The sequence below is a fragment of the Lactuca virosa genome, chromosome 3, assembly GCF_052849685.1.
Source record: "Lactuca virosa cultivar CGN04683 chromosome 3, Lactuca_virosa_CGN04683_v6, whole genome shotgun sequence".
Taxonomy (NCBI): Eukaryota; Viridiplantae; Streptophyta; class Magnoliopsida; order Asterales; family Asteraceae; genus Lactuca; species Lactuca virosa.
The window spans coordinates 402,227,758-402,240,447 of record NC_136428.1 but is presented as its reverse complement, the minus strand read 5'-3'; the positions used below and the strand labels follow the sequence as shown (position 1 = coordinate 402,240,447).

The 12,690-nt window shown below is 41.2% G+C and overlaps 1 protein-coding gene across 1 annotated transcript; it reads left to right on the top strand.

Annotated features, from left to right (window-relative positions):
- The first annotated feature begins 2,092 nt into the window (after window positions 1–2,092).
- Window positions 2,093–6,012, top strand: LOC145167756 (uncharacterized). Its single transcript, XM_079086991.1, has 3 exons — window positions 2,093–3,070; window positions 3,698–5,538; window positions 5,650–6,012. The coding sequence occupies exons 1-2, from the start codon at window positions 2,125–2,127 to the stop codon at window positions 5,500–5,502; spliced, it is 2,751 nt and encodes a 916-aa protein (XP_078943117.1). The 5' UTR covers window positions 2,093–2,124; the 3' UTR covers window positions 5,503–5,538; window positions 5,650–6,012.
- The last annotated feature ends 6,678 nt before the right edge of the window (window positions 6,013–12,690 follow it).

Sequence of the window (12,690 nt, the reverse complement as noted above, 5' to 3'; positions counted from 1 at the left end):
AAGAATACCCCTCAAGTAAAAGATGGACGCTTAGTAAAAATGAAGTATGAATGTCAAAATATATGTATAAATGTCAAATATTGGACATCAGAAATGACAAAATTTCCCCTGAAATAAATAATGGCCATAACGAACAAAGCATTGATGACGACAATAGTAAGTAAAGTCTCCACTATGCCAATACACACATAAAAGAAAAATATCCTTTTTCTCACGATTTTGATTTCTACAGAAAACAATCAAAATGAAGGACCAAAAATCACACAAAACAATAGAATCTTCAATGTACAATGTCTTGATAAGATAATATTTAAAGTATACTACTATAAGTGGGTAGATTTTCAAACTACAATGCACAAATAAGAAAAACAATCTACAAATAAACGAGCCTATGTTACCATTTCTCGCATGTCTCCCCAACTTATAAAGACACTATAATCTAGAAATCTATAAACTATAACATTCTACCTTTATTCTTTAAAATACCCAACTTACACTCGATAGGATTCTGACAAATAGGGCACTTGAAGCCAATTATGGAGAACCACAGTAGTATTTGGGTTTTAATGAGATGAAGTTGGATATCAGGATCCCAGATGCTGTTAGACATAAATTCACAAGTTTTGGTCAGATTTCAAAGATACTCCGTTAAAAGGTAAATCTTGTTGTTTATCATTATCATATGTCATTATATATTTTAGTATCCCTGTATACTTCATTGAGTTTCTATTTGATTTGTGGTTTGTCTAGAAAAGCTTTTCATTCTTATTTTTATGTTTTCTTGTATTCTGATTTTGATTACCTGTTGTACAGAAACTATACCAATCTTACTTGCTAATTGTGAAATATGGAGAAATGAGAATTTACCTTGAAAAAGATGAAAGTAACAATATGCGAAAACGCATACATTTCAATCTTTTTGGTCAAACGGAACAGATGTGAAATTGCAATAGATTTCTAAATTGTAAGCTTTTTATTTTATTACTAAATTCTTTAAAGATGCAAACTTTACCAGAACACGTTTATCGGTTTCATAAAAGCTCATATATAGGGTCTTTAAAGATCATATAACCATTATTATCTTATGGTTTTATTGCAGATTACTTTTGTTACAATGCAGACTATATATTGGTTAGACTTTTGATATTAATTATATGACAATTATTTACTTGGTTTGTTGCTAACCACATTTGTGGTTTTGGTGGATGTATTTGTGCATATGATTGGTATTGGAAAAGTAACTTAAATTACCATATAAACAAACTTGGATATGTTCCTTTTCTAATTCCTCATTAATTGATGGATGGATAAAGCGCAGAACTGAAAAAGAAGTGTGGGTTAGGGCGTTAGGCTAAAGATGTAGAAAAGAGGTTTGAATGAATAAATGATCACTCGCATACATAACCCAATAAAACCTGCCATATGTAACAAGCAAAAAAGAAATACCCCCATATATCTGTCTCCTTAAGGAGTAGTTAATTTCTAAACCTGTTTAACTTTTTCTTTTTCTTTTTTCACTTTTATGCTGAAAACTGATTACTTGCATTTATCAATTACCCTATGTGGTCAATAGATATGTTTCATGGTGAAATATTCAATCTTTTTTGGGAAGATGTTGAGAGAATACTATGGGAAACAAAGATTGTTGGTGGATTAATTTCAAGCTTTGAGGAGTTGCATGATAAAATCTAAAGATAAAGTGTATTTTCTGTTAGTTTGAAAGATAACTGCTTTATATTGATGTTATTATTTTACAGTATACCACTTTGTATGTTGTTTTTTGAATAGATTATTTCTACTTGTGGTTTCCAAGCAAAGCAACGGAATGATAGTAGATGACGAATACGTAATATATTAAAGCTCGTTAATTGAATAGTTCAAATTAAGTTGAGATGCAATAAATTTTAATGTCAACCCCAAATAATTGTCTAAGTAACTCTTGAGAACGAGCACTTAAAAAAAAGAAAAGAATGTGGCCTACCTGTCTTGGAAGCGTTGACATGTTTTTTAATATAAAAATTATAGACTTCTCCTAGTGTTTCTTGCTATATAATACCCACAACTTTACTTCCAGAACCATAACCTTCCTCCCTCAACCTCATCCTCTCATACTACCGGTGAACCATGAGAGTTACCACCGGCAGCGGTGTCCCTTTAAGGGCACATCTATGGCATATAGTAATTGCATTAACGGTCTTTGGTGTTGCTAACCTCATAGCTGTTTCGGCCGATCCTTATATCTATTCTTCACCACCACCACCATATGTGTACAAGTCTCCACCACCACCGGTACATTCACCACCACCACCATATTTGTATAAGTCTCCACCACCACCCGTACACTCACCACCACCACCATATTTGTACAAGTCTCCACCTCCGCCGGTACATTCACCACCACCACCATATTTGTATAAGTCTCCACCACCACCCGTACATTCACCACCACCACCATATTTGTACAAGTCTCCACCACCACCTGTACATTCACCACCACCACCATATTTGTACAAGTCTCCACCACCACCTGTACATTCACCACCACCACCATACGAGTACAAATCTCCACCTCCACCGGTACATTCACCCCCACCACCATACGAATATAAATCTCCACCTCCACCTGTACATTCACCCCCACCACCATACTTGTATAAGTCTCCACCACCACCCGTACACTCACCACCACCACCATATTTGTACAAGTCTCCACCTCCACCGGTACATTCACCACCACCACCATATTTGTATAAGTCTCCACCACCACCGGTACATTCACCACCACCACCATACGAGTACAAATCTCCACCACCACCTGTTAAGTCACCACCACCACCATACTACTACAAGTCTCTTCCTCCTCCAGTGCATTCTCCACCACCACCTTACTACTACAAATCCCCACCACCACCAACAAAGTCTCCCTCTCCACCACCACCAACACCCTACCACCCCGTCCCGTACCCTCACCACAAGAAAGTCATCGTGAAGGTCGTGGGTAAAGTTTACTGCTACAGCTGCTATAACTGGAAATACCCAATCCAATCACACGCCAAGCACCACCTCAAAGGTATATATAATCTTTAGTTTCTCAAACTACCTTAATTTTTTTTTTATGAATTGATGTGTATGCATGTGCTTTGATGGTTGACCCATGTTCCATACTTCCATGTTTTTGGTTTTCCACATCTCTTTTACCCATCAATACATACAAACAATCAATTTTGTAAAAATATATTTAATCTTATGTTTTGATTTTATTAATCGTTTACTGTCATACATTTTAAAAAGACATCATAATGAAAACATTTATATTTTCAAAAAATTGAAGCATTAGTTTTCTAAATGTTATTTTTGAGTTAAATAAAGTGTTAACGCATATAATCATATATTTATTTCTTATTATACCACATAAATTACAAACTTCAAAAAAATATAAGATATCGAAGTTACAACATTTTCTTTCTATGAAAGGCTACGTTTCTAAGTTATATATTTATAATTATTTTATATATGAATTAATATGAGTTATTTAATTAAAAATATTTAATCTAAAATCATATGATGCATGTTTTAATTTTATACTAACCGGATCAAAGATTTATTATTATGAGGTATTGATGTGTGCCAAAAATTACAAAGGATGGACCAAAAAGTATACATGAAATTAACTTCTTTTTATATTTGTGTTGAAAAGGTGCCGTTGTCGAGATCACTTGCAAGGCTGCTGGCGAGAAAGAAATTTGTGCATATGGGAAGACAAAGATCAACGGCAAATATGCAATTACTGTCGAGGGTTTGGACTATTCCAAATATGGAGGAGCTAAAGCTTGTACCGCTAAGCTTCATATGGCACCAAATGGAACCAAATGTAACATTCCAACAAATCTTCATGGGGGTTTGAAGGGTGCTGAGCTCATGGTCAAGTCCAAAAATGCTTATGAGATTGTCCTTGAAGCTAAACCATTTGCATATGCTCCTAAGACCCCTTCTAAGATTTGTGAGAAGCCAAAGCCAAAACCAGAGCCCACTCCTTCTCCATATTATTACAAATCTCCGCCACCACCACCACCGACTTACTTGTACAAGTCACCCCCTCCACCCGTAAAGTCTCATCCAGTGTACCACTACACGTCACCCCCACCACCTAAGAAATCACCACCTCCTCCATATCACTACACATCTCCACCCCCGCCGGTTAAATCACCACCACCACCATATCACTACACCTCACCACCACCACCTGTGAAGTCTCCTCCTATATACCACTACACATCACCTCCACCACCCAAGAAATCACCACCTCCCCCATACCATTATACATCTCCTCCCCCGCCCATTAAATCTCCACCACCACCATACCATTACATTTCACCTCCACCACCAGTGAAGTCTCCTCCCAAATACCACTACACATCACCCCCACCGCCTAAGAAATCACCACCTCCCCCATACCACTACACATCACCACCACCACCAGTGAAATCTCCACCACCACCATACCATTACACTTCACCACCACCACCAGTGAAGTCACCACCCCCACCTTATCACTACACATCACCTCCACCACCAGTGAAATCTCCTCCCCCACCATATCACTATACTTCACCGCCCCTACCCGTGAAATCCCCACCACCACCATACCACTACACTTCACCACCCCCACCCATAAAATCCCCTCCACCGCCTTACCATTACACATCACCTCCACCCCCCGTTAAATCTCCACCACCCCCATACCACTACACATCACCTCCACCACCGGTTAAATCCCCACCACCACCTTACCACTATACATCACCTCCACCACCCGTGAAATCTCCACCTCCCCCATACCATTACACCTCACCTCCACCTCCAGTTAAGTCCCCACCACCACCATACCTCTACACCTCACCTCCACCACCAATTAAATCTCCACCACCACCTTACCATTACACTTCACCTCCTCCACCCGTAAAATCCCCACCACCACCATACCACTACACATCACCTCCTCCACCAGTTAAATCTCCACCACCACCTTACCACTACTCTTCACCTCCGCCACCAATTAAGTCCCCACCACCACCATACCACTACACATCACCTCCACCACCAGTTAAATCCCCACCGCCACCTTACCATTACTCTTCACCTCCACCGCCTGTGAAATCTCCACCACCTCCTTACCATTACATTTCACCTCCACCACCAGTTAAGTCCCCACCGCCACCATACCATTACACATCACCTCCACCACCGGTTAAATCCCCACCACCTCCTTACCATTACACATCACCTCCACCACCTATGAAATCTACACCACCCCCTTACCGTTATATTTCGCCTCCACCACTTGTTAAATCCCCACCCCCACCGTACCATTACTCGTCTCCTCCACCACCAATGAAATCTCCACCACCTCCATACCACCACATATCTCTCCCTCCTTTAATAAAATCACCACTACCACCTGTATACATCTATAATTCTCCTCCACCCCCGGTTCATTATTAGACTCCCATAAGCTCATTGTCAGCAACCTAAAATCATGTATGTATATATTTGTATCACTTTTAGAGATTATTAAACATTCCTATTACTATAATGAAATTTTAAATAATATATAACATATCCATAACAAGTTCATATTTGTTTATGCAGAATTTACTTCATGTACGAGTTCAATAAAAGAAGGATCCTTGAAGAGACAATTGGAAACTAGTTCAAACGCACTCATACCTTTCAAATAAGTTATTCAACATTACACTACAGAGCAACAGTCTTTTATATTGGAACAATTTTCTTTCTAATGTGTGGTTTTGGGTCATCCTATCTACGACGAAATAGTTTGAAGGGTTATACATTTAAAAAAAAAACAAGTACAACTACAGGTTACGTTTAGAAGATGGTGATAATAGTGTTGTGGCTTGAATATTTTTTCCTATATCTAATTTATTACTGTATAATTTACATAAGTGTTAGCACTTTAATATTTATATATGATTGATTGATCTTTTCATTTCATTTCATTAGTGGTATTTATATAACTTTTAATTTCACGTCCCACCGAGATTTCTTTTGGAATATCTTGAAATGCACGATTCATAGAGATTTAATTATAATACATATACATATGGCTACTTAAAAGAATATTAAAGTATCTTTTGAAACTATTGATTGGTGAAGAATTTTAACATTAGATTTAACACAACACAGCAAGACATGGAAGTTCAAAAATAGCATGACCATTAAAACATAACAATATTTTAACCCACAAAGAATGAATATTCTTTTGATACTATTTATAATGAATCCACTTGTGGTAACAAACATCAAACTTGAAAAAGTAAGTTAAGGCTACAACTTAAAATATTTACATGAAACTATTTGAACAAAGAAGATTTAAATAAAACCACATTACTATATCATCTTGCATTTAACCCAAATACAACGAATACACATATTACATATCAATTAAGCACTTTCCCAATAAATAAAACTACGTTGCTATACATTGCAACTAAAACATATAAAAAAACATTTGTTTCCCAAATACAATATTTTTTTTAATTTCATATTCAGAAGGAATCATACACAAATATACCTCATAATCGTAATCTGATACACTAATGGTTGATAATGGAGTGTCTTCGGTGATCAATGTGTGTGTTGTACATTTAGCCTAAAAATACATAGTTCCATGTATTTCTTCAACCACCACAATCGAGGGTGATACTTTTCCATTAAGTGCTTTATCATTTCTTATTTTCCAAATGAAATAGCAAAACTACAAGAAAGACTACTCATACCATTTTTTGGCATGATATGATTTGTGTAGTGATGTCAGGATGGATAGTATGTGTTGTAACAAAGAGGGTAAGGATGTACAAAAACGAAAAAAAAAACCTAATACATCAAACAACGCAATAATCTAAATCACAAGAACAATATTAGTTCAAGAACCACATGCAATGAAAATACCAAGCAAAATGTAACACTCCAAAAATACTAGGATATTTTTTTGTTTTTAAAGTAATTAAAACCATTCCATGACAATCATATAATCAGATATCCAAAACATGAAGTTATAGTTTTCATACAAAGAGCATCAAAGTAATCCCAAAATCATAGGATTCGGAAACCATCGATGGATGAAATGCAATCAATCCGGCTCTTTCCCCTTGCTACTAGAAGTATCTGAAATAGTAAACTTTAAACGTAAGTATGAAGCTTAATGGGTTCCCCAAATACCATATACAAATAGACGTCATGCCCAACATACATAATGTGCCCCACCCTACATACATGCACGAGTCACAAAGACATTCTAGCATTCTACGTAGTACAGTGAGAAAACTCACCTCATAAATCCTAGTAGACTACACTACAACACACAAGGTCGGGAAGCTGGTGATATCAAGTCTCCTCACACTAATCATACACATAATAAAACCCTAATTAACCATTAAGGTAATAACTGTCTCTCAAAGTGTCTTGGTTCACATTTAATCCTCCTTTAGGAAAAAAATCATTTTTCCCTTCCAAGACTAAGTCCCAACACAATGGACCAAAAGTAGAAATGGTAAAAAAAAATCAATAGTCAACCCTCATTTGACCAACGCTCAGCGTGGCACACTGCTTTATGCTCGGCATAGAGCTCTAGGCGGGAAAATGGGGAAATTCCATGCTACACTTGGCGTGGAGAAATCTACGCTCAGCGTAGCCCCCACATGCCCAAAAATTTTATTAAGCTCTTAATGCTGAAAATTATCCATTCAAACTTTTAGATCTAATCCAAATGGATGTCTTAATGGAGATCCTGAAACTCCCTCGCCAAGTGCCACACCTCAATCGCAGGCACGAACTTTTCCCTAAATATGGTAAAGAATTTTCCCATGTCATAGCCTCAATGGCCTCCACTCCCAAAGCATGTCCTACCTCATCCCAATAATCGCGAGCTCCGTCCCTCAACAAACAAGTAGCAAATTTGGTCTTCGACCCCTCAGGGGAGAAGTTAGTCTGAGAAGCACACTCGATATCTGCAATCCAATACATGCTGGCAACGGGGTCCTTCTTCTCGAAGAACTCTGGAGCCCTACAAACATGAAAATCCTTGAAAGTGAGAGTGTGATCCCATAACTGGCCAACTACCAGCTCCACCCGAAAGTCCTGTAAATGCTCATCCATCAACTCAATCATCCCCTCGATCTAGCACAAGAGCCAGAACTAGAACCAGGACCAGAATCTCCTCCATGACGAGTCATCATGATTCGGAAAAGACAACAGAAAGGTCATAAACATACTCATAAAGTCACTCACACTACAAGCTCCTTAGAATATTTATGAATTTTCTTGATTTGAGTACAGATCATGTGTTTCCGGTAGTACGGGTCATACTACCGTCCACACCAATCTGTACTTTCCTCAAGAATCATCCCAAGTTTCATAAGTTACTTCCCTAAAGCCACATACTCAAGCTCTCTGGTAAAAGCGCACCCACGCACTAATAAAATTCTTAGACTCCATATGATCCAACTTCCCACACATGACGAAAGATTTTCGCTGGTGCCGATAAATCATCTCATGAATGCACGTCGTACATAATTAAAATAAAATAGACACTTGAATAGATGTCTCTACCCTAAGGCCTTCATCAAACAAGACTAGACAATAAGGATGAATCAAACATTCTAAGGCTATCTAGTCTTATTGATGTACCACCCAGATGCATTCATCTGATAATTTACTAGCATCAGTATAAATCCTAAAACATTTATCTATCAACACAAAATAGGCATAAAATACATCTCTCTAAATAAACATTCTAGCATGCAACCCAGAGTAGATCCTTAACATAGTACTACCATGAAACTTATATCATATTGTAACGCCCATATCCCTGGTATGCATTAAATATTTATTTACTTATTTTTACAAGGCAACTCGACGAGTTGGTAGCCCCAAAGTCGTCGAGTAGAGATCGAGAGGGACGCGGGTTTTGAGGTCTACTCGCCGAGTTGGGAAGCCCCGACTCGACGAGTAGGAATGCCAGAATGAAACCCTAATTTTAAGGGTTTGGCCCCCTATTTAAAGAACATAACACCCCTTGTGGCCTCAATCATCGTCCTACATGGTCCAGAAAACCCTAATCAGTGCGCTTGAGCTTTTTGTGAGTGTGTGAACCATTTTTGAGTGTTTTAGTGTGATTTGAAGCTTGTGAGAAGAAGAAGAAGCTAAAGGACTCCAAGAGAAGGTTGTAGATCCAGGAGCAACATCACTTTTCCTTCACTTTCTGGTAATCAAGTCTATACCTTGGCCATTTGTTTTCTAGATCTTCATATGGGGTAGTTTAGGGCTTTTTGGAGTGCATTTTGGAACCATTCATGGATGCAAGCGTGATTTGGTGTATCAACTGCACATCTAGAGTCTTTGAGGGACTCCATGGCATAAAGGTGCCAACTTTATGGCCATGGGAGTCCCACACACCTTATGAGCCACCTTTTTGGACCTTGTGAACTAAAAACCCTTGGTACTGTTTGATTCGGGGGCAACCCGATCTTTGGTACTATTTGATTCGGGGGCAACCCGATCTTTTGTGTCGCTCGCGCTCAGCAAGCGATTTGTAGGAGCTCCGGGTGAGCTATATTGCCCACTGGATGTGGATATAGCAGATGACAGGACCGTTAGGGTTGCAAGGGTTCACTGAGGTTGTACACTACAGTTATTTGATGAGCAGTTTTCAGTAGATCTGGTTCCTATTCCCCTGCGAGGGAATAAGGTTATAGTTGGTATGGATTGGTTGAGCCCCAATGGGGCAGTGATTGACTGTGAGCAATAGCTAGTGAGAGTTCGGACTCCTATTGGGGGAGGGTTAGTGATTCAGGGCGAGAGGCCACAGCGCGGACCGGTTTTATGTTCAGCAGCAAGGGCGATGCGTTACCTTCAGCAGGGTTGCGCAGGTAATGTCGCTTATGTGATGGATACCCGAGATAAGGGTAAGGCTACAGTGGATGATGTACCAGTTGTACGAGAGTACTCAGATGTATTCCCGAAGGATTTGCCTGGGATCCCTCCGGAGAGGCAGGTTGAGTTCAGGATCGACTTAGTCCCTGGTGCGGCTCCAATAGCCAAGGCACCATATCGGTTGGCTCCTCCCAAGATGCAGGACTTACTTACGCAGCTGTAGGAACTGCTGGACAAAGGATTTATCAGACCTAGTAGTTGGCCATGGGGAGCCCCGATCCTGTTTGTGAGAAAGAAGGATGGGTCGCATCGGATGTGCATAGACTATCGGGAGCTGAATAAGGTAACGGTGAACAACCGTTATCCCCTCCCGAAGATCGACGATTTGTTTGACCAGCTACAGGGTGCATCTTAGTTCTCCAAGATTGGTCTACGGTTGGGTTATCACCAGATGCGATTCAGGGATGAGGATGTGCAGAATACAGCTTTTAGGACTCGCTATGGTCATTATGAGTTTGTGGTGATGCCGTTTGGGCTCACCAATGCTCCAGCCGCGTTCATGGACCTCATGAACCGGGTGTGCAGAACGATGATGGATCGGTCTGTGATAGTTTTCATTGATGATATCTTGGTCTATTCCAAGACTCGGGAGCAGCATGAGGAGCACCTGAGGGAGGTGCTGGAGACATTGAGGAGGGAGAGACTTTTTTCAAAGTTCTCCAAGTGTGAGTTCTGGTTGCGCGAGGTGCATTTTCTTGGGCATCTCGTCAACCAGAAGGGTATTCTGGTCGATCCGGCCAAGATAGAGGTCGTGATGCATTGGGAGGTTCCGAGGTCTCCAACTGAGATTCGGAGTTTTCTTGGTCTAGTGGGTTATTACAGGAGATTCATCCAGGATTTCTCCAAGATTGTTGTTCCTTTGACCCAACTGACCAAGAAGTCGGTGACATTCCGTTGGGGACCTGAGCAGCAGGCAGCCTTCGAGACTCTTAGACAGCGGTTATGCGAGGCACCGATTTTGACTCTGCCCGAGGGAGTTTATGACTCCGTAGTTTATTGTGACACGTCGATTACGGGCATGGGTGCAGTCTTGATGCAGAGGGGTCATGTGATAGCTTACGCGTAGAGGCAGTTGAAACCTCACGAGGCTAACTATCCGACGCATGATTTAGAGTTGGGGGCTGTAGTGTTCGCCCTCAAGATTTGGCGGCATTACCTCTACGGGGTATGTTGTACCATTTACACGGACCACAAGAGTTTGAGGTACCTCATGGATCAGCTGAATCTGAACATGAGGCAACATCGGTGGTTAGATGTGGTGAAGGATTATGACTGTGAGATCCTTTACCACCCGGGCAAGGCCAATGTGGTGGCCGACGCCCTGAGTTGCAAGGCGGTGGCGGCTTCGATTAGAGATATATGTTTGAGGATGACAGTGATCACTCCACTACTGGAGCAGATTAGAGAGGCGCAGGTTGAGGGCCTGAAGGAAGAGCGCCAGAAGTGCGATCGGATCGTGGGTCGGGTGGCCTCGTTTGATTATGATAGTCGAGGGTTTTTGACCCTGCATGGGAGGGTCTGGGTTCCGTACTGGGGCGGAGTACGGCAGGTTCTGATGGATGAGGCCCATAAGTCGAGGTTCTCCATCCATTCTGGGGCCACGAAGATGTATCAGGATCTTCGCCCTGATTACTGGTGTCCCTGCATGAAGCGGTACGTGGCTTGGTACGTAGAGCAGTGTTTGACATGTAGGAAGGTCAAGGCCGAACATCAGCTCCCCCACGGCAAGATGCAGCCGTTAGACATTCTCGTGTGGAAATGGGAACATATCACGATAGATTTCATTACCAAGCTTCCCAGGACCGCACGTGGAGTAGATTCGATATGGATAATCGTGGATCGTTTGACCAAGAGTGTTCATTTTATCCCGATCCAGGAGAGCATATCGGCCGAGAAGCTGGCCAAGATATTTGTGCCTGAGATAATGGCACGACATGGAGTGCCTGTCTCGGTGGTGTCAGACCGAGATGTCAGTTTCACTTCCAAATTTTGGAAGCGGTTTCACAAGGAGATGGGTACTCGTCTCCACTTCAGCATCGCTTTCCACCCTCAGAAAAACGGACAGAGCAAGAGGACGATACAGAGTCTTGAGGACATGCTACGCGCATGTGTTTTGGATTTCGATGGCAGTTGGGATACGTATCTTCCGTTAGACGAATTTTTGTATAACAATAGTTACCACGCTAGCATAGACTGACTTCCCTTTGAGATGCTCTACGGGAGGAAGTGTAGGACCCCAATTTGTTGGGGTGAGGTCGTTCAGAGAGTCATGGGGAGTACTGAGGTGGTACTTAAGACTACAGAGCGGATCCAGTAGGTCCGGAGCAGGCTCCAGACTGCTTAGAGCCGGCAAAAGAGTTACGCCGACAAGCAGCGTTCAAACTTAGAGTTTCAGGTGGGCGATATGGTCCTCCTGAAGGTGTCACCTTGGAAAGGTGTCATCTGGTTCCGGAAGCGGGGCAAGCTGAGCCCCAGGTACATTGGCCCTTTCATGGTTATAGCCCGGGTGGGCAAGGTGTCATATCGATTGGATCTACCAGCAGAGCTCAGTCAGATCCACAACACTTTCCATGTTTCCCAGTTGCGGAAGTGTTTGGTGGATGATTCAACAATTGTGCCCTTGGAGGATATTCAGGTTGACGACAGCCTGAATTATATAGAGATACCGGTGGCAATTCT

Bases quoted from the DNA above. Each gene is read 5' to 3' on its own strand.
- LOC145167756 (XM_079086991.1), top strand. From the start codon at position 2,125: ATGAGAGTTACCACCGGCAGCGGTGTCCCTTTAAGGGCACATCTATGG. The intron at 3,071-3,697 runs GTATATATAATC...TGTGTTGAAAAG, and splicing joins CGCCAAGCACCACCTCAAAG to GTGCCGTTGTCGAGATCACT.